Raw genomic sequence first — 21,443 nt, forward strand, 5'->3', positions numbered from 1 at the left:
TTACTCAAATTAGTAAAAATCTAAAGAGCACCCCATATCAAAGATCCAATCTTACATCTATGTTCACACCATCTTCCTCGTCGACAATCATTTTAATATTCAAACATCCCCTCCTTCCTTCTGGCCCTCTCATATTCTTCTTCACACAGCAAAATCAAACGAGAATAATAGACTACATTACTACTTTCCTGCTTCTAAGAAATATGGCCTTGACTTTTGACCTTTCTGGCTCTAACAAAGCCATGCAGACAAATCACAACGTACCAAATCCAACCTAGCTGAGCTACCTGGATCTTGTATACTATTAATTAAACTTAAATCACCAGGTATAACCGTCCACCTTGATTAGATTAATCATTTTCATTAAGCTGCGGCTTAATCAGTGCTTGCACGTACTTGGCCGTACGCCCCCGTCAAGGTTATTATATTGTTCAAGATCATATGCAGTCGTTTCTTGGAAGCTGACGATGTTTTGTCCCGGTCTCACCCAACTGGTTCTATATAAGAAACAAACCCTTCCCCATCTTCAACCTCTCTAGCTCTCTCTCTCTCTCTCTCTCTCTCTCTCTCTCTCTCAGCTAGCTCTATATTTTTCTTGCTGTAGTTATACGAATCAACGAAGTAAAGTCATCCATCAGGCTCTGTTAACTAGCTGCCTAATGGGAAACTGCTGCTTAAAGCGTGATTCCGTGGCGGTTTGGGCAAACGACGACGACGACTGGGTGAACGTTTGTCAGCTCCACCAGACGCAGCAGCTGGAAAATCAGAAGCTTCTCGGCGACGTTCAATTTAGATCTTTGGCATCATCATCGTCGTGTAGACGAAGAGCGAATAGTGGCGCTGGAGACAATCAGATGAAGATAAAGATGACAAAGCGTGAGCTGGAGGATTTGGTGGGATCAAGAGGCGGCGCTATGAACGTGTCGTCGGTGGAGCAATTTCTGGCTATGGCAATCAACGACGGTGAAGATGAAGAGGCGGAGGAGCATCAAGGGCCGTGGAGGCCTGCCCTCCAAAGTATCCCAGAGGTTGATTAGTTTATTACTTGGGTCGATTCTTTCGGTTGGTTCATTTTGTTGAATGATTCTTTCTTTCTTCTAAATTAGTTTATGCTGCTCGATCAATACGTATATGCATGTAGAGATTTGTTTATGTAGAGAAATTCTTTCCCTCATGAATACTGTTAATCCCTAGTTTTGTAACCCTTGCATTCTTGCAATCTAGAGAAGTCAAGTATCATTATGAATGAAATGAGCTGCTGACCCTACTTACTTTGTGTCTAGCTTCTTCTTGGTCGAACTTTGACTATGGAACTCGCTACGCTGGTTGGTTACTATTTGCGCCGTCCAAATAGTATATGTTTTTTTTTAGTTCTTGTTTATTCAAAAATAGAAAACATTATGTAACAGTGTCAATTATCAAGATAAGAATCCGACTCTCTTCTTATTAATTCACAATTTCACATCCAAGTATGCAGCAATTGAATAAGGACTACCCTGCAATATGAAAATTATTACCGTGTCGAGCGTACAAAAAGAACTTACTCATTGAACAAATACGTTTTGGAAGGTGCATATAGTAAGTGAACTATTACTCACACATCAAATATAACCGTAATTGTCAATCAAAGAAATGATCATTTGCATTAAACTTTATTCCAGATGTCGTTTTTTTTTTGTCACTTGGATGGAGACGGATCGGACACTGTTAACGAACAATCACTTGTAGTCTCTTAAGCAGTGAAAGTTGATGCCACGCGTTTTTGTTTTGTTATTATGCTTATATCAACTTCTTATGATAAATAATGCTTATTGTGAAGACAAGCTAGCTATAGATCCCCCACTCATACATCATTAAGATTCTCCCTCCACTTCAATTATGCTAACCATCATTCTCGCTTGTTTTTCCAACCAAAGCCAGGGAGCTTACTCAAGACACCAAGGTCTATTTGCACCATCCTTCTGTACTAACGGAAAACGTTTGTGTAGTTATCAACTTTTTTCACCTTCCTCATTATTCTATATGATAAAATTCAATAATTTGGTTCATTTAAAAATCCTAAAATTCTGGAAATCTGCCTCCTCTCCTTTTTGGCGTTTGCTTCAATTAGAGTTATTAGACCTTCATTGCTCTATGTCCCAGGGCTAGTTTATACTGTTCCATCTTCTCAAACAACTTAATGATACTGCTCTCCAATATTGGCTTTCAAAATCGTTCTCCTGAGCAACTGCCTGGAATAAGTTTCGATTTTGAATGCCAAATATTGGAGAGCAATATCATTGAGCTGTTTGAGAAGATGGAACAGTATAAACTAGCCCCGGGACATAGAGCAATGAAGGTCTAATTGAAACAAATGCCTAACCTTGCTACCAATCATTACCCATCAATCCATCATCATAATAGCATCAAGTCATGATGTTCCATGACACATCTCAGAGTTGGTATATCGACATTTAAACTCATCCCCTTCAACTTGTAATTATAACTTACGATTACCATGTTAACCCATTAAAAAATAGTCTTGTTGCTTAAGAACATGTTGACGCTTTGCTGTCACCTTTGCTTCACACTTCCATTCTGAGTTCAACCGCTCATAGGGTGATTCTGCGGACCAATAACAACCAAGTCGTTGTAGTATAGTGGTAAGTATTCCCGCCTGTCACGCGGGTGACCCGGGTTCGATCCCCGGCAACGGCGCGTTTTTTTAACTAATCGTCACATACATCCTCAAACCAAAAACGACGTCGCACTAAAACCCGCGTGCCAAGCAAGGCCAGATGGCGTTTAATGCGCCAGTGCTCATCTATCTGAGTTTCCGGACCCCGGTGCCGGGACCCACCTCTCCCCCGAAACCGGTACAGCTATTTATTTCCCCTCCCCTTCTTTGGTGGGCCCCCCACAAGTGGTGGTGGGTTCTCTCTCTCTCTCTCTCTCTATCTCTCTCTCTCTCTCTCTCCTCATCAAAGCAGCTCATCTCATTCAATGGCAGCTGCTCTCTTCCTCCTCTGCCTCCAACTTCTCTTCTACTCTTCCTCATAAGTCATAAGTCTTAAACCCTAGCACCACCTCTGTCTCTCTCTCTCTGTTTCTTCTCTTCCCAAAATGCCCTTCTCCCAACTCCAGCTCAAACTCAAACTCCTGCTCTTGTTGTTGTGAGTTGTGTATAATCAAAAGCCATGAAACAAGGGATGTCTCTGGACAAGCTCACTCCTATGTCTGGTCTCCTCTTCTTGGTCTTATGTGAGTACTTTTCACCTCTGCTTTCAATTTTGTTATTCTCTGGATTTCTTAACCCTTGATCTTGAATTCTTACTAATTTGTGGAGTTTGAGGCAATGTAACTGGGTTTTTTTGGAGATAAATTCGTGATATTTGGACTAATTTGACTAGGATGTTCTAGATTTTTACTGTGTTGTAGTGCATTTGGCTCTGATCTTGCATCTTTGAATCTATTGCTCATCATAGAGGGTTGGAGTTTTCATTGAGTGAAGTATTAATTTTTGAATAGTTCCTGGATTTGCAATGCTTCTGTTTTAGGACTGAATTGTGTAACAGACTTGAAATTTATAATGGGAACCTATGTATCTTAGCAATTTGTGATGGTAATTTCTGTAAGTTTGGTTAATGGTATGTCTTTACTTACTCTCTGGTGTGTTGTTCTATAGGTCTCCATATATGTTGTTGTTGTGCTTTGGATTCTCGTAAAGATCCTGTCTTGAGTATTAGGCAAAGAGATGGCATGTTACCTATGATCTCCCCTACCGAGGCTCCCAAGCCATTTCTTCCCCTTCTTGCTCCTTCGCCATTGGCACCCTTCACAAACATTACTGTTCCGAAAATATCAGGTATTTCTCTTCCTATCTGAACTGGTCTAGTTGGATTAGATTTTATTAGGCATTGCAAAGGTGTTGTCTTGTTGCTGTGATCGTGCATTTATACTGTTGATGTGTGCTTTCAGGACAATGTATGCTGAATTTCAGTGCTTCTGAGAGTTTGATGAGTACGACCGCGATTGATTGTTGGTCGGTTTTTGCACCATTGCTGGCAAATGTAATTTGTTGCCCGCAGTTGGAGGCTACTATCACAATCCTCATCGGTCAGTCCAGTAAGTACACCAATGTGCTTGCTTTAAACGGGACAGCTGCCAAATTTTGTCTATCAGATATTAAGCAGATTTTGGTTAGCCAGGGTGCAAATGACACCCTTGCGCAGATATGCTCTGTTCGTTCAACAGATCTCACGGATGCATCTTGCCCGATTGTTGATGTTACTGAATTTGAGGAGACAGTGGATACTTCTAAGTTGGTTGCCGCTTGTCAGAAGATAGACCCTGTGAAAGAATGCTGTGCTCAAACATGTCAGAATGCCATATTAGAAGCTTCTACAAGAATTGCTTCTAAAAGTTCTGATGTTTTGAGCACAGACGGTGGTCATGGTGTATTACCTGATCACATAAGTAGAGTCAATGACTGCAAAAACATTGTCCATCGCTGGTTGGCAAGTAAATTCAGCCCTTCTCATGCCAAGGACGTTCTAAGGGGGCTCTCAAATTGCAAAATTAACAAGGGTGAGTTTGTGGTCGGCTTTCTTCTATTGGTTTGAAATTAATATATTTTAATTTGGGGTGTGTGTTCAACTACTTTGATTCACTAAAGCTCCATATTATCAGAAATCATGGCTTAAGACATAAGAGAATGTTCTTTATCTTAGAGAGACTAATCTTAAGTCGGAATAATGATCCTGTATTTGTGTTTGTTGTGCAAATCAGTTTGTCCCCTCGTCTTCCCCAATATGAAGCATGTTGCACTTGGCTGTGGGGATGATATAAGGAACCAGACAGCTTGCTGTACGGCCATGGACAGCTATGTCTCCCACTTGCAAAAGCAGAGTTTCATAACCAACTTGCAAGCTTTGGACTGTGCTGCATCTCTCGGAATGAAGTTAAGAAAATCAAACATCACCAAAGATGTGTATAGCCTTTGTCATATAAGCCTCAAGGATTTCTCCCTTCAAGGTTACTGCTTTCTTCCCGTCCATTTTTCCTTTAACAAACTATAGCATTTCTTATCAATTATCATGATTTCTAACCCAATCTTGAAATATCCTCTGGATGTCGTTGTGATGGCAATCAACATTGTGTACACCTCAGTTGGAAGTCAAGGTAAATAATTTCTTTCATTTTCACTATTAAAATATTGTAATTTGCTCAAATAATTGCATAGCATTACCAAATCGGTGGGCTCATTGTAGATTAGGAATTTAGGATACTGTCCTTTTTGATAATATTGCAGAGGGCCCAGCCATTTCTCTCTGAACAATCAGCTACAATTTATGAAATTATATGCCAGCTATCTATACTTTTTAGCTATCACCTTATGTGAATTGATGTGTGTTAAGGCCCTAGATACAGGACTGCTAATGTCAGGATATGTCAACCTTCCAAAGATATTGTCTAAGGCATCTCTGTAAATGTTTTATCCTTCCTTACATCAATGAACCACGAGTAAAACTTGATTAGCAAATACTTTCCAGTGGCGTGCTGAAACTGTTTTTGTTCTCCATTGTACCTGAGTTTAGGTCCTAAACTGACATTTTTCTTCTTCTTTTTGTAATTTTTTTTTTACCATTTCCATATGATAGCATCCGGATGTCTTTTGCCAAGCTTGCCTTCGGATGCAATATTTGAAAGTTCTGGCGTCAGCTTCCTTTGTGATTTGAATGATAACATTCCAGCTCCCTGGCCCACCTCTTCTCAAGGAGCAGCTTCAACATGTAGTAAAGGTATGCGTAGGCTATTAGCATTTAATCACTATATACCCTGCATTTGTATTACTTCGTTATACACAAACCTTGTATATCCTTTCCTCTGTCTGGTTCTAAAGATTTCTGCCCGGCTTGTTGGAACTTCAGGTGTCAAGATTCCTGCACTTCCTGCAGCAGCATCTGCAGAAAGGGGTGAGCACAGCTATGCATTTACCTTGATGGCATCATTCATCACCTTAATGCTATTTTTTGTTATTATAAGCAATTTACCAGTCCCCTACTGCAGTTCAAAATTCAAAACAGCAAAGCTCTATTATTTAACTTATGGATATGTTTTCATGTTTTCCAGGCTATTACAACAATGTCTGGATACTTCCTCTGCTCACTGCTTTTGCCATGGTCTTTTTGATGTTCTTGTAAATGAGTTATCCTTGTGGAAAACTAGTCATTCCTTGAAGGATGATTCATCAATGGCTTCCTAGGATGATGCTAGTCAACCCCAATCTAGTCGATAGAAGATTGTCGTGAACTGGGGGGGGGGGGGGGGGGGGGGAGATGTGAGGTCAGTTTAGTTTGTTAGTTTGTCCTGATGATATTCATTCATGATTCTTGCCTGTTTCTGTTATAATATTTTTGTAAAAAAAAAAAAAACATTTAGGAAGTTGAGGGATAAGCTTATATTGTAACTGATATCAATCGAGATTGCATGTAAATCGGATTGCAACCAAAATATATATGTTTCCTGTTTTTCTCTCTGCATCATAGCCTCTGGTTTGTACACTTTTGAGCATTGAGAATAGACACCAAAGCCATTGATTCACTGTTACAGTTGAATCAAATCCTAGCTGGTAGAGTTTTCAGTCCCCGTGATCAAACTAATTGAAACTATACTACTCAATGCATTGCATCTAAAACGAGAAAAGTTGAGATTGCCGAACTACCAACGATAGAAATCACTTTGTTATAATAAGCAGATCTGGGTTTCAACTGGTGCTGTAAATGCTAGTAAATGGGGCAGATTAATAGCTATTGTGAACTTGTGATGAAGAAAAAGAAGCTGGAAGCAAACATTTGATCTTTTAGTAAGGTAGATCGACCCATCAAGCTAGATTTTGGAATCAAGAAAATAATATGGCTAGAAGTTGACCAAAAAGAAACAACTAGTTAATAGAGAAATGACTAATCTGGCTGGTTAATAGAAGAAACCAGGATTTGTCAAGTCCACCGATTTTGAGAGTAGGTCTTTAGGTTCAAATCGTTTGACAATATGTGGCTCTATCATTTTTATCTATTTGATACTGCAGGGTGGGAGTCTGGGAGATTAGAGTGCTTCTGGGGAGAGTCAAACCTGCTAAAAGTCTGTTTATTTCCCTCTCGACTGTTTTGTACATAATTTCGTTCCTGTTTCGTAATGAAATCACATAGGAGACTCTCAAAAATAGTTAGAAGGTCATATATACATGTATCTATAATCAGCTGAATAGCTGTATGATGTTTATCTAGAGCAGGTACAAGATTCGAGTCAAGTACTCATATTCCCGAGTACTCTCATATGGAGTTAGATGCTATTGCATGGAGACCAATGACAGTGAACCCTGTACCAGGTACGCAGAAGCATGTACCGATTAGGGCAATAAGTTGAGGACTAGCTAGATGGCATACTAACTGATCCAATATAAACCTCCAATCCTCCATCACATCGCGAAATCAGCACCATCTTTTAAGCTAGCTCTTGTTGCACTGGTGCAGTACGTACCAAACAACCTCCTCAGCAAATCGATCACTGCATGTCTGCATTAGCCACCCGTCATTTTCTGTGGCTGACTTGGCAACCCTGAACTTCCTAGCTCCGTTCTTGTGACACCTCAACCGGTGTCTACAGCCTCGTGTTAGGTTGGCAACACAAGAGTTGAAGACCGATATGCTTCAGTAGCTTATTAATTAATAGCTTCCTAACTGATGAACTCATGGTCGCATACATATAGGATTATAGGTCCATGTCGATCATACGTACAGTTTGTTGAAGCTTGATTGATAATGTTGGCCATATTGATACATCATTATACCGTCTATACGTCTTTGTTTTGTAGTAGAAATTAGCTAGAGATCATCGACCTGCTTCACATTTATATCTCGAGCTTGTCCGCCGGTAATAATCGCATAACATAACTTCTATTCCACCAAGTAGTCGATCTGCAATTCTGCATAACAGATCATTAAGTATTTATATCATTGACTTCTAAGTTGCATGTCTTGTTCTACTATTATGATAGAAACTTAACAAGACTTGCTGGACCATTTGGGTGTCCTTGCTAATTCATCGATAGATACTGGTCCTCAAAATCTTTTTATCTAGCTTTCAAATTATTCTCTCCAAATCACGATCCCTATATTTCTTTGTTTAAATACATTATAGATCGAGTGACTCGATAAGGTTCAAGTTGGAGTTACTGCCGTGTTATATTTCAAACCCAATTTTTTCTCCATGAGCTTGCTTCATCATTTTCTCTTTGAGACAAATAGTTCATTTAATTTAGCATGGATAATCAACAAGCTTGGAGAATTCGCACGTACAAGTAATCGTACGTCCCAAGTAATACGTACGTACAATAATCGATCAAGGCACCACTTACATACCTTTGTATTGATTTGACCAGAATCATCTGTTAGTGAATGTGTCAACGTTCGTTAAACTGTTTTTGACGAAGGGTGCTTCCAAAATTAACGTCCAGAGATAGCAGAGAAAATTACGCTACGTACATCGACCGATCTTTCTTTTAGTTTCCAGGAATTTGTAAACTGAAAATGACGATATATCTGTCACTGCATGATTGCCAGTCAGGAATAACAATGGAAAACAAAGTGGAATTGGATTCGTGATGGATATATCTCATGCAATTCTCAATTTACATATATATTCTATGTATTCCCTAGGTTTTTCCATTGAAAGTTTAGTCCTTTAGTTTGATTCGTCAACAGAACAATATAGCAAACAAACATTTGTTTGATTATAATTATGTGGATGGGAGTAACGAAAGAAGAGAGCCACATGTACGACGGCGATAAGTACGTTTTACCGGTAAAAGGTAGCAATTATCTGGATAAGAGAACCATTTGCTTGATTATAATTTTTTATTCTCTGAAAATTACTGGTTGCTTGCTTTTGTGGATTGGGTTTCTCATTATTCTTTATTAATCATTATGCTTTTTGAAAATTAAAATTGAGATAGAGATACAAAGCCCGGGACCACACAGGCCCCTCACTATATTCTTTCGTAGTTCCAGTCATGTTTTTATTTGTCTGGGTTTGAATGTATAACTTAATAATTTGTTTTTACTTGAGGTTTATTATTGTGCTAAGAACATATCTCAGCACACACCAGATCGATACATATAGTATAAAAGGAGGTAACCCGATTCTTACAGTCGAAGTACTAAGAGATGTAGAAACGACATACCAGTAATCTTCTGTATGTAGTATGTACTACTTGTTACTCAGACTTGGTTTAGCAATCTTCATACCAGTAACTTAGAAAAGACATTTGTGAAATGAATAGTTTAAATAGAGATGGAGAATCTAGTAACATAACATTTCTATTATCTTATGTCTACATGTTTTGATGAACATAGCTGGGAATGGGAAGTGCAGTGGAGACACTATATATGTGGTCAGGCCTATGGAGCACGCAAATATGACATGCTAGGCATATATCTGCAGCGTTCAACAATCCTTCTAATGGCAACTGGGATCCCTGTTATGCTCATCTACATCTTCTCCGAGCCCCTTTTGATTGCTTCTGCAGCAGCAATCTTCGTTTATGGACTCATTCCCCAAATTTTTGCCTATGATTGCAATTTCCCCATACAAAAATTCCTTCAGGCTCAGAGCATCATGTTCCCGAGCGCGTATATATCTGCGGCCGCGCTTGTGGTGCATGTGGTGCTGAGTTGGGTAGTGATCTATGAGTTTGGATGGGGCTTGTTGGGTGCATCGCTGATGTTGAGCTTCTCGTGGTGGATTATAGTGGTGGCGCAGTTTGTGTACATATTGGTGAGTCCAAGATGTAAATGTACTTGGAGAGGTTTTAGCATGCATGTTTTTTTTGGACTTTGGAGTTTTCTGAAGCTTTCAGTTGCGTCTGCCATTATGCTTTGTAATGTGGTGGTTACTAGCGAAGCTGAAGGTAGCTACAAGTCTACAACAACGTACTAGTCGATAATCTGTATTTTGAACAAAAACAGAAAGACATTTCTGTTTAATTTCTACTACAATCATGATCTATTTGTTTTTAGTAAAAGTTACATGCATGTAATGCTGATCGATAACGATAACGTTACAATGACAATTTTTTCGCTTAACTTGTGCAGCATGACCATATCTGGATAGGTGTTGTTCATGGTTTCCGTGGGTTTCAATGCTGCTGCAAGGTCAGTTACCAACTAAAACTTTCCGATCTGACCATATCTGCTTTGTTTCTTTCTTTATATATTGAAACAAGCTGGCTAGGTCATCGACCTGCATGGTAGCTAATTCTTTTATGTTGTGTTTGGATAGAGGAAAACAAGGAGAAATTTAATTAAATTTTAGAAATTTGATATTAATTATCTTGTTTGGGATGAAATTCTTAGAAATGCAAATTCAATTCTAAAATCTAAGGGGAATTTGAACCATATTCTCCCTATTTATTTTCCATGAAAAAGAGGTTACATTCTTCAAATCCCATTTTTTTTATACAATTCTAACCATTTTTTAAGTTATAGGGAATAATATAATATCCAAACAAAAATATTCTCAATTCTTATAATTTTATATTACTAAAAATAGAATTCCCATCAAAATGAAATTTACATCAAAGTCAACACTAAGGTTTAGTAGATATAGTGATAATATGGATCCTCAAATAGAGTAACATCACAAATGAACTTACAGTGTGAGGATTGGGAACGAGCTCGGGGCAGGACACCCAAAGTCGGTCGCATTTGCAGTAGTAATAGTGACGTCAAGCTCGTTCATCATCTCCGTAGTGTGTGCCATAGTTGTTCTTGCATTACGAAACGTCATAAGCTACGCGTTCACTGATGGTGAGACTGTGTCCAACGCAGTCTCAGCCCTATCTCCTTACCTTGCTGTCTCTATTATTCTCAACGGCATCCAACCTGTTTTGTCTGGTAAGTCAATCTCATACTACTTCTAGCGCGCTATACAAATCGTATTCCTCATGTTGTTCTTGGTGCGATTCTTTTCGCCAATTTTGATCAGGATAACATAAACCCTAGCCTTATGCCGAGTGAATAAATTAAATGGCTGCTCTATTACGTTCGTGGTCCATCTTGTAAATTTTGCCTTTGAAGCTAGAAAAGAAAGAATCTGAAAGTTCCTAGCCTTTTCATTCCTGACCTAGCTTAGCTTGCTAATATTCAAAGTGGAGAGTTTGAGTTTGTTTTCGCTACTCGTGTGAGTAGCTCCGTTAGAATTCTGTAGTACATAGTAGATTATGATTGGTCCTTGCTTTGTTCTACTTCTTGATCATTCTGATTAAGATGGCCGATTAGCTAAACACCCTTTAAACTCGATCTTTGTTGATTACCTTAAAGAAGAAAACCTTTCAATTTTTTTTGTAGAATAAATTCCAATAATTGATGTACCAAAGTGAACAATTCATGAATTATCTAGTGATGTTGTTCGACTGGAGCTGCAGTGGTCATCCAACTTTGTATCTTTATATATAGTGATCAGTTGGCTACTCTCTAGGGGTCCAGCATCATTTGCATCTGATCCTTTTTTGGGCCAGGTGATTAATCATTTATATGCAGGACATATATTCTGCCATATATGCAGGACATATATTGGGCCAGGTGATTATTATTTGACGGAGGATCTTTAATTATAACTAGCTAGCACCCCATATATTCATTCTATCTTTGATGATGAAATATTAATTTGTCCATGACCAAAGCTGTCAATCCCTACTAGAGTATGCATGCAGTAGTGGTAACCGGCTGTTGTAACTTAAACAATGTCTCGAGTTTGAAACCTTGTGAATACAGCACCATGTGTTGAGAGAGTCAACTTCTCTACGGAGACCGTCAAACACTTAGAATGGATTACTTGTAAAGGGTACTATCCCAATATGTCAAATCCTTTAAAAAAAAGTTGTCAATCCCTGTCATGTTAACCGGCAAAGGCAAAAGTTTACACGACATCTTTCATTTAAACAATACTGTTAATTCTCTTTTGCGAATGTTCATATAATAATTTTTGGAAAAAACTTAGCAGACTATGGCTGGTCAGCTATAGCTATAGTTGACCCAAGCCAATAAAAAATTAAAAGGTATCTTTTTTTAATGTATCATGTTTATAGCTGGAAATATGTTAACGGAGACTAACGCAAAAACCTCCTAAGTTCCAGTTCTCTTCCTTCCTAGTCTTTTGCAGAGATGTCGCAAACCCGACTCTAAACTTTAATCGATTGAGATTAAATCCTCACTTCATCCCCAATGGAAGCTATATATCGTTGCTCTTATTCACATACCCATTAAACAATGCATCTTCAACTGCCTTCAAAGACACGACCATTGATCTTCCTCACCAACTCAGATTTTTTAATAATCAACCAATCTGAGCAACATCTTTATCCTTCTCAAACTTGGTCAAATTCACCAATTTTCCCATTTCAATGAAACCCGGCCAAAATCAGCTTTCCTTTGCTTTCAAATCACAAACTCAATCACAAATTCAATAGACTCGCCTCCAATATCAACACCCAATCACCCATAACCAATTTTGCATAAATATGCCAAAATTGAAGCATACCCAAATATACAACTCTTGTTTCCTCTTCACCAGGCAACACAAACCACAAAACCGTTATCTCACTAACTGCCTAACACATCTCAAGAAGTCCCATTGATTCACACCCGTAGTGGTAACACAATGAATTTTGTGTGAGATATCTTACAAAACACACTGAAACTCCTTAATAGGGGTGGGCATAAAAAACGGAAATCTCAATCCCGTCCCGAAATTCATAGGGACGGGACGGGACGGAGGTCTAAAAATGTTCGTCCCGTCCCGATCCCGTCCCGTTTCATAATAGTTGGATGGAACGTGGGACGAATAATTTATATCCCGCTTTGTCCCGTCCCGTCCCACCTTTGATAAAAACTTAAAAATTCTTATATATTTTTATCAAAATAAAACTAATTTATGTTTTTAATAACTCCAAAATTATATCAACTCAAATAATAATGGTAAATTATAATATTTTGAACGTAATATGCATTTTTTTTGTTAAAATTTTATTATTGAATGTTATTTTATCAATGAAAAAGTAAAAATATATGTTTTTATTTAACTTCATAGGAAGGTGAGATTTGTCCCGTCCCGTCCCGATCCCGTCCCGTCCCAACCGGGATTAATCCCGAGTGGGATGCATTCTTAAAAACCCTGGTCCCGTTCTGATCCCGTCCCGATTAAAAAGAGTGGGACGGGACGTGGGATGAGCCCCGTCCCGTCCCATCCCGTCTCGTGCCCACCCCTACTCCTTAGGGCCTTAGGGGGGCCTCAAGAGTAGCGACTTTTAAGAGAGTTATTTGAGAGGATCTTGCATTAGTCACTCCGTTAACATAGTTGCAACAATGAAAAATAATATTTAAAGAAGACACCTGTCATTTTTTTATTGGCCTAGGTCAGCTATAGCTGACCAACCCGGGTCTGCCAAGTTTTCTCCTTCTGATGTACGTTCTATTTTGTGAACTTGCAATAATATATATATATATATATATGAGAAATTATTATATATACCCGCCACATATTTCACGTGAGGTACCTCTTTAATATTATTGGTTCATTTTTACTGTGATTGTTTCTGATTGGTTATTATATGTAAATAAATTTTTGTCATTTTCACCGCATGCATGTTAATTATACCATGGCATAATATGATTGATTGGGTACAACACATGACAGTGATGGGTACACATAATAATTACTCATATATATATATAGTTCAAATTTCACTCTCATAACCATTTGATTTAGCTAACATTAATTATGGTGTACGAAATTACACTAAAATGATAGAAGACTTGACCAAAAATATATGCGATTTCGACAATTTGGTAATGCCAAGACAGTGGTATCAATGAAATCGAAAAACATATTGCATGCATGTCACTTCTTTGCAAATTATCTTCACATGCAGTTAACTGAAAACAAATTTGTCGACCACCTTATACCAACCTTTCTAAACTTATGTCATGTGTCAAATTGCTCAATTATTATCTAAATATGAGTGAAAAAATACACATAACATAAGTTTAAAAAGACGAGTACAAGATGTACAAATGAAAAGTGGTCGGTAAATTTACTTCTCATCTAACTTCACTTCCCTTGAAAAGATGGGAAAATCTAACAGTCAAGAAACTCAAATATGTGGTCTTGAGTATATATGGGCTTGTAGTTGAACATCAAGGTCATTCGTGGTCCTGCTCAATTTGTTTTGCTAGGGTTTGTTTAACGTTCTTGTGAACTTGAGCTGCATGTTATTATTCATAACTAATATAATTTCATTTGCTGTGTTGTTATAATAACAGGGGTGACTGTTGGGTGTGGATGGCAAGCATTTGTGGCGTATGTTAACATCGGATGTTACTACATTGTTGATATTCCTTTGGGCTTTGTTCTTGGCTTCAAGTTCGACTTTGGAGCTCAGGTATAACTTCTTTAATTATAGAAGTAATCAATTAAGAACATATTATAAAAACACATCAGTGCTTTACACCTTTTCCCTTTGTTCTTTTCAGGGAATATGGTCTGGAATGATAGGAGGGACATTTATACAAACACTGATCTTATTGTGGATCACATTTCGGACTGACTAGAATAAAGAGGTACTTAATTAATTAAGTACTAATAACTGATTGGATGTCATAAGTGGGATAACTGATAGAATAAGTAATTGATTAGGTAATTGCTTGTGATTAATCAACTAATTGTTACCATATATGCAGGTCGAAAATGTAAAGAATCGTTTGGATAAATGGGATGACAAGAAAGAGCCTCTTCTCACAGAACAGATGGGATAATATGAGACACTATAGTGTTTTTTTACGTGAATGGAGAATCGTTTGCATTGATTTGAGTTCAAAGAAATGTATTCGATCATGATTGTTGACTTACGTATCGTACTGTTTGTTTAAAGGGCGGAAGAATACACCAAAGAAGTACTCCTCATTACTGTCACTGGTGCGTGCGGTCCAGAGAACGCATGCTTCACATGTTAAACAGCGACAAGCGTGGCCCGTGGATCAACTGTACCGATATTGTCCCAACTTAGTCACCTCACATGTGTTGGGTTTTAATCACAAAAGGTCTCGGTACAATTGGTTATTATCCACCCACTTATAAGCTTTATTTTCTTTGTCACTTCTTAGATGTGAGATCTCTCCTCTCCAACACGCCCCCTCACGTGCAACCTAATTTTTAGGTCTGCACGTGACAGATTAACATCCCACATACTGGGATGAAAGAAACTAAGGTCCATGACATGACAAAGTGGCACCCAACTCGGGCCCACGAAAGATCGGAGGCACGACTGGAGAGGGACCCGCTCTGATACCATGTTAAACAACGACAAGCGTGGCCCGTGGACCAACTGTACCGATATTGTCCCAACTTAGCCATCTCACATGTGTTGGGTACAATTGGTTATTATTCACCCACTTATAAGCTTTATTTTCTTTGTCACTTCTTAAATGTGGGATCTCTCCTCTCCAACATCACAGAGTTCTTGTACTCCTGCTCTTATTGCTGGGTTTGAAACTTTGAGTTACGTACTGAACAGTGTACACTAATTAACCTGAGAATGTGAGATTCATGTTTTTTCTTTTTCTTTTATGAAAAATCTTCGATTGATAGTGCTATTCTGAATTTCTGATAGGATTTAGGATTATGTTCCTGGTATGACGAGGCACCACCAAAAGTATCAATAATTTACTGCTAAAATATGCATGCCTTCCCTTTCAGCCATCCCTTATTCGATCGATCGATCAGCAAATCGATCACATATATACCTTTAACTTTAGGATCATTTTATACAGAAACTAGCATTGCACGAAATAAATTTTCAACCAAGTCTCATCGACGTCGAATCACTTTATTTTGTCTCGTATTTTCTATCTTAATCGTGAAAACAACAAAACATATATATACCCTGATGGATCGCCCTTGCTAAACTTTTGAGGTTAAAAGTTTAAAACTGCGAAAAACTTCAGATCTAGGTTGACGAAGTTAAGTAACACCAATATTCAGCGCCGTACGATCTTAGTTTAACATTTGGCCGATGGACGAAAGAGTGTAAAAAACTAAAAAATAAACTCACTTGTACCATATCTGATTCAGTTAATGCTGCCTACTTCATATAATCCCACTGCGGAACATTCATATCCGCAACAAACACATACTATGAGTTCTCATGAAGAGCTCCACCAACCCATCTTGAGCTCTCAACCTGACTCTGAACCATTAGCCTCAGCTAGTCATGGCGAGGAGTCATCTCCCCTTGAGAAGGTACTATCAGACACTCGGTTGCCGTGCTTTGAGAGGCTCCGGTTGGCCACATGGATTGAACTCAAGCTCCTCTTCCGCCTTGCTGCCCCTGCAGTCTTCGTTTACGTCGTCAACAACACCATGTCACTTTCTACACGTGTCTTCGCCGGCCACCTGGGTAACCTTGAGCTTGCGGCTGCCTCCCTCGGCAATAGCGGCATCCAACTCTTTGCCTACGGCCTCATGGTACGTACAGAATATCTAATAAGAGATCGAACATGACTTCAAATTGCGGCTCTCACTTCTTTAAGGTATATTTTGAAGTGTTTCCGTCGAAATATGATCCTTTGAAAACACTCTAAATGGTACACATTAATCGTTGATTTGATTATCTGAAAGCACTGATACCAGTCTTTTAATTTTTCTTGTAGTTAGGTATGGGAAGCGCGGTGGAGACTTTATGTGGGCAAGCATATGGTGCCCACAAGTACGACATGTTAGGCGTATATCTCCAAAGAGCAACCGTAGTCTTAACCATCACCGGAATTCCACTTCTCGCGGTCTTCCTCCTAGCCAAGCCCATATTGCTCCTATTTGGAGAATCATCTACCCTGGCCTCTTCTGCCGCGGTCTTTGTCTATGGTCTGATCCCACAAATCTTTGCTTATGCTGTCAACTTCCCCATCCAAAAGTTTCTCCAGGCTCAGAGAATTGTGCTTCCAAGTGCATACATATCTGGGGCTACTCTTGGGGTACACTTATTGCTGAGTTGGGTAGCTGTGTATGTGTTAGGGTGGGGGTTGATTGGTGCCTCATTGGTTTTGAGCTTGTCTTGGTGGATCATCGTAGTTGCTCAGTTCGTCTACATTCTGAAGAGCAGCAAGTGTAAGCAGACATGGAGTGGGTTTAGTTTGCAGGCGTTTACCGGGTTGTGGGAGTTCGTGAAGTTATCGACTGCATCAGCTGTGATGTTGTGCTTAGAGGTGTGGTATTTTCAGGTGCTAGTGCTGATTGCTGGCTTGCTAGAGGACCCTGAGCTTGCGTTGAACTCTTTGGCCGTATGGTAAGAAACTAAACTCTAGCTTAACTTCATGCAATATAGCACAGTTACTGGCAACAAAAAAGGACTTCAAAGTTAATTATCTATTTGCAATTGAAATTCAAATGAAACATGTTTAATCTAGTATAAATTAATGTATGTTATACATCTCACATCCCACGGTTGATAACGAATATTATTTTTTTGATCTCACTCATAAAACAATATCAATCGTCGGATGTTAGATGTATAACATACATTGATGTATATTAGAATTTTCTGAAATATATTGTAAGTTTCTTCTCCAAAAAAAAAAATTGTAACATGCATTAGAGTAACTCGAGTAATATACAATAACGTGGGCGGTGTATCTTTCTACTTACTGATTATTACATGCAAGTAAACTTTTCTAAACGTAGATGATAGATCGATGAATTTGATGGGACATTACATTTTCAACTTACATGCTTAAACTTTTCTTAATTTTGGATGACTAAGAATATATCTACATGTTCACGAAAAGAGAAACACAAGCTAACTAGTCACAGTATTCACATAATCCTATAATTATAGGAATACCATGGAGTTGAGTAAGGATCTGTAGCGATCATTCATAGATTTTGATCAAAACTTAAGGTTCAGTACCTAATCACCTAATAATTTAAAAGTAAAGCGATCGACCATATTTTTACTTTTGCTTCTTGAAAAGGAGTAGATCGAGGTATATACCATATATACTCCGTAGTTCTAGACTTATAGTACTTACATTTCTGGTTTACTTAACCTCATGCAGCATGGCAATTAATGGAGTATTGTTCATGGTTTCAGTTGGATTTAATGCAGCTATAAGGTAAATGACAAATTTCAAGGTTATAACTATAGATCACTGTTTATCTGTTAACGAAGAAATCAAATTATGCACAGTGTGCGAGTAAGCAATGAGCTAGGTGCTGGGAATCCAAGGTCGGCTGCATTCTCGGTTGTGATAGTAACACTGGTATCGTTGGCTATTGCAATAGTTGAAGCTGCCATTGTGCTGTCACTCCGCGATGTAATCAGTTACGCCTTTACCAGCGGCGAAACTGTTGCCAAAGCCGTCTCTAAACTCACTCCCTATTTGGCTGTCACTCTAATCCTTAATGGGATTCAACCTGTACTCTCGGGTAAGTTCGCAAGGAGTAGTTTTCTTGTGAGAGTTTTATGAATTCACTACTCGTTTACTCATTTCTTCAATGTCATGTTATTATGATGATTATGCATCTTTTAGCAGGTGATATATATATATATATATATATATATATATATATAGTCCAGAATAGGGAAGCTTCACTATGAAATTACAGAGTAAAGTTCCAATTTTGACACACTTTCGGTCAATTTTTTTCACCATAAATGATTCAATATTTAGGTATGTTATTCAAGATCATCTCTACAAAGTTTCATCCAATTTGACAATAGTTTGAGCTTTTAAAATTGAGATTTACACGAACGGTTCACGTTGAACAGTTTTAATTCATTCATTGATTTAATCTAATTTCAATACCTTAACGATGTCCGAATTAGATGAAATTTTGTACAGATTATCTTGAATAGCACACCTAAATATTGAATCACTTATGGTGAAAACAAATGACCGAAAAATGTGTCAAATTGGAACTTCACTCTTGATAGGGACTATATATATATATATATATATATACATATTTCGCTTTCAAATTATTTGAGTTATGCTTTCTTCTTTTGTATTTGTATTTAGAATCATACATGGTTGAATTATCACTTACGATAATTTGCAGGGACTAGCTTGCATACATAGCACATATTCTTTGGTCAATTTAGAATCTTTAAACCAAACAAAAAATGTTCCTTTCAAGTGCAGGGGAGTATCAAATTAGGAAAGAAAGTTGCATACGACTAGTAACCAGAGCGTTGCTTAAGCTAGCGTCATATATGTCAACTAGAAATGTGAAAATTTAGAGGCGAACATTACTTTGTAAATTTAAAGACACGTAGGGGGTATTGAATCCGAAGTTTTGATTGATTTCCATATATATATATATATATATGCCCCTTCACTACGAGATCTATTTTTTGGGTCCTTTAAAGGGATATGTCACTTTATTAACTTCTCGATCACATTTTAACATCTTCACTAGTCAACCTTTAGAATTTAATGTGTATCACCTCTATAAAATTTCAGCCAAAGTGGAGGTGTTAAGGCATTCAAAACTAGGATTTAAACTTATAAGCATGAACAGTTCATGTTTGACATATTTTGTGCGTTCATTGCTTTTACAAAGTTTGATACCTTAACGATCACCATTTTAGCTGAGATTTTACACATTAGACCCTAAAAGTTAAATGGTGGAGAAGTGAAAATGTAATCGAAAAGTTCGTTACTAAGCTATCCCTTTAAAATACTAAAAAAAAATGGATCCCTTATTTGAATGATCCCTTATATATAGCTTCTCAATTGTGAACGTTCGCACTGTCCGCACGGTGCGAATTTGGTGGCGCGCGACGACGGCGTGGAAGGTGCCGGTCGCATTCCCCCCTCCTGACACTCATGTCTGTACCGGTCGGAGCTGCAACATCGGCCGGAATCTCGAAATTTCAAGTTTATGGGCACCGTGCAGAAATTTTGAGATTCCAACCATCGTGGGCAAGTGCTGCAGCTCCGACCTGCACTGACATGAGCACCGGGAGGGGAGCACAGCTGGCACCATCCGCGTCGTCATTGTGCGTCACCGGTCGTTGGAATCACTGAATCCACACGTGTTTATTGTACGTAGGGGTGGCTGTTGGTTGTGGATGGCAAGCCTTTGTCGCATATGTGAATGTGGGATGCTACTATGTTGTTGGAATCCCATTAGGCTGTGTTCTGGGATTTAAGTTCGATCTTGGAGCTCAGGTACGTAAGTACTTCTTATATGCACTGCATGCACATGTTTTAGTCAGAGATAGAAGAAAAAAGAACCTTAAAATTAATATGTCGATGCAGGGAATATGGTCTGGGATGATAGGAGGAACATTGATGCAAACCATCATCTTATTGTGGGTAACATTTCGTACGGACTGGATCAAAGAGGTAATCACTTACATTGTGACTTAGATCAATATCGATCACGAATTAGCTTTACTTGGATTCTAATCTTTAACAAACTACTATGGATCGGTTGTTTCAGGTGGATACAAGTAAAGAGCGTTTGGAAAAATGGGACGACTCCAATAGACAGCAACAACAAACTCTACTTAAGAGCTGATCAATCGAGCTGATGTTGAAGGACGAAGGCTCAAGTTTCCAACAACATCAGTTGGCTAATCGTCCCGATCTCAACTCTAATTTGTCACGATTTGATTACAAATTTAGCTTGCTTTGATTAGGCGCTTTCATATTATTGTCTCATGAGAATAAGGTGGGAACCAGTGAGATAACCAAAGAGCGTGTATGCATGTATGTCAAGCGTGAAAGGAGGAAAACAAAATAGCACACAAAGAGAGTGTCAAACATTTGCATATTTGTTGGACCTAGAATGTAATTAATTTTTTCGACCGTAAGAAATAACTTACTAGACACAGTGCTAATTCTCGCCTGGACATTTTAAGCCATCGAAACTGGCATATATAACAACTCAAAGAAAAATTGCTATCGATCGTTTGTATAGCACTCGCAAATATATTATGTACCAACGACATTATAATGGAGATATAAATAAGTTCATACATATAAGTTAGGTAGTCTAGATAGTAACTTCTGAGCAGCCCGGCAAGCTAGCAGAACCAAACCATTCGATTCCAATATATGCCCAAACACTACGTACGTGAAGATGCTATCACACATGAAGGTTAAGAGAACAGTCAATTATGAGACAGTACGGCCGGCATGGTATGGAAGCTTTAAATAAATGAAGAAGAAAATGATTGTCTTCACTCTTCAGGAAGTTGACTTAGCTTGTTTGGCTAAAAGTTACGAAATAATTAAGTCATAGCTGGTATCCCATTACTTTCCAACCAGGCAAACCCTCACACAGATAATGAATACTGGTTGAAGTGCCAATTACATAATGCAGCCATGTTATGAGTTTACAGAACC

At 38.4% G+C, this 21,443-nt stretch overlaps 3 protein-coding genes, 1 non-coding gene and 1 pseudogene across 4 annotated transcripts; all 5 read left to right on the forward strand.

Moving 5' to 3' along the window:
• Positions 1–580: 580 nt before the first annotated feature.
• On the forward strand, positions 581–1,253 carry LOC126788779 (uncharacterized). The gene has a single exon (XM_050514790.1). It carries the CDS (start codon positions 660–662, stop codon positions 1,035–1,037), a length of 378 nt encoding a protein of 125 aa, XP_050370747.1. The 5' UTR covers positions 581–659; the 3' UTR covers positions 1,038–1,253.
• A 1,372-nt stretch (positions 1,254–2,625) lies between these two features.
• TRNAD-GUC (transfer RNA aspartic acid (anticodon GUC)) lies at positions 2,626–2,697 on the forward strand. The gene has a single exon. It is a non-coding gene; the product is annotated as a tRNA-Asp (tRNA).
• A 255-nt stretch (positions 2,698–2,952) lies between these two features.
• Positions 2,953–6,290, forward strand: LOC126786843 (uncharacterized GPI-anchored protein At1g61900). The gene is made up of 8 exons (XM_050512796.1): positions 2,953–3,240; positions 3,665–3,844; positions 3,958–4,566; positions 4,768–5,013; positions 5,149–5,160; positions 5,640–5,780; positions 5,910–5,954; positions 6,112–6,290. The coding sequence occupies exons 1-8, from the start codon at positions 3,177–3,179 to the stop codon at positions 6,180–6,182; spliced, it is 1,368 nt and encodes a 455-aa protein (XP_050368753.1). The 5' UTR covers positions 2,953–3,176; the 3' UTR covers positions 6,183–6,290.
• A 647-nt stretch (positions 6,291–6,937) lies between these two features.
• On the forward strand, positions 6,938–14,927 carry LOC126789491 (protein DETOXIFICATION 40-like; annotated as a pseudogene).
• A 591-nt stretch (positions 14,928–15,518) lies between these two features.
• LOC126789494 (protein DETOXIFICATION 40-like) lies at positions 15,519–20,935 on the forward strand. The gene is made up of 8 exons (XM_050515656.1): positions 15,519–15,596; positions 16,165–16,557; positions 16,743–17,374; positions 18,144–18,200; positions 18,275–18,513; positions 20,143–20,261; positions 20,352–20,438; positions 20,536–20,935. Exons 1-8 carry the CDS (start codon positions 15,519–15,521, stop codon positions 20,611–20,613), a joined length of 1,683 nt encoding a protein of 560 aa, XP_050371613.1. The 3' UTR covers positions 20,614–20,935.
• The last annotated feature ends 508 nt before the right edge of the window (positions 20,936–21,443 follow it).

The sequence above is a fragment of the Argentina anserina genome, chromosome 3 (assembly GCF_933775445.1).
Source record: "Argentina anserina chromosome 3, drPotAnse1.1, whole genome shotgun sequence".
Lineage (NCBI taxonomy): Eukaryota > Viridiplantae > Streptophyta > Magnoliopsida > Rosales > Rosaceae > Argentina > Argentina anserina.

Excerpts from the sequence above, each read along its gene's own strand:
- LOC126788779 (XM_050514790.1), top strand. The coding sequence starts at position 660 with ATGGGAAACTGCTGCTTAAAGCGTGATTCCGTGGCGGTTTGGGCAAAC.
- LOC126786843 (XM_050512796.1), top strand. The coding sequence starts at position 3,177 with ATGAAACAAGGGATGTCTCTGGACAAGCTCACTCCTATGTCTGGTCTC. Across the intron at positions 5,781-5,909 it reads AGCTTCAACATGTAGTAAAG|GTGTCAAGATTCCTGCACTT; the intron begins GTATGCGTAGGC and ends TTGGAACTTCAG. Across the intron at positions 5,955-6,111 it reads AGCAGCATCTGCAGAAAGGG|GCTATTACAACAATGTCTGG; the intron begins GTGAGCACAGCT and ends CATGTTTTCCAG.
- LOC126789494 (XM_050515656.1), top strand. The coding sequence starts at position 15,519 with ATGTGGGATCTCTCCTCTCCAACATCACAGAGTTCTTGTACTCCTGCT. Across the intron at positions 20,262-20,351 it reads AGTTCGATCTTGGAGCTCAG|GGAATATGGTCTGGGATGAT; the intron begins GTACGTAAGTAC and ends ATGTCGATGCAG. Across the intron at positions 20,439-20,535 it reads GTACGGACTGGATCAAAGAG|GTGGATACAAGTAAAGAGCG; the intron begins GTAATCACTTAC and ends CGGTTGTTTCAG.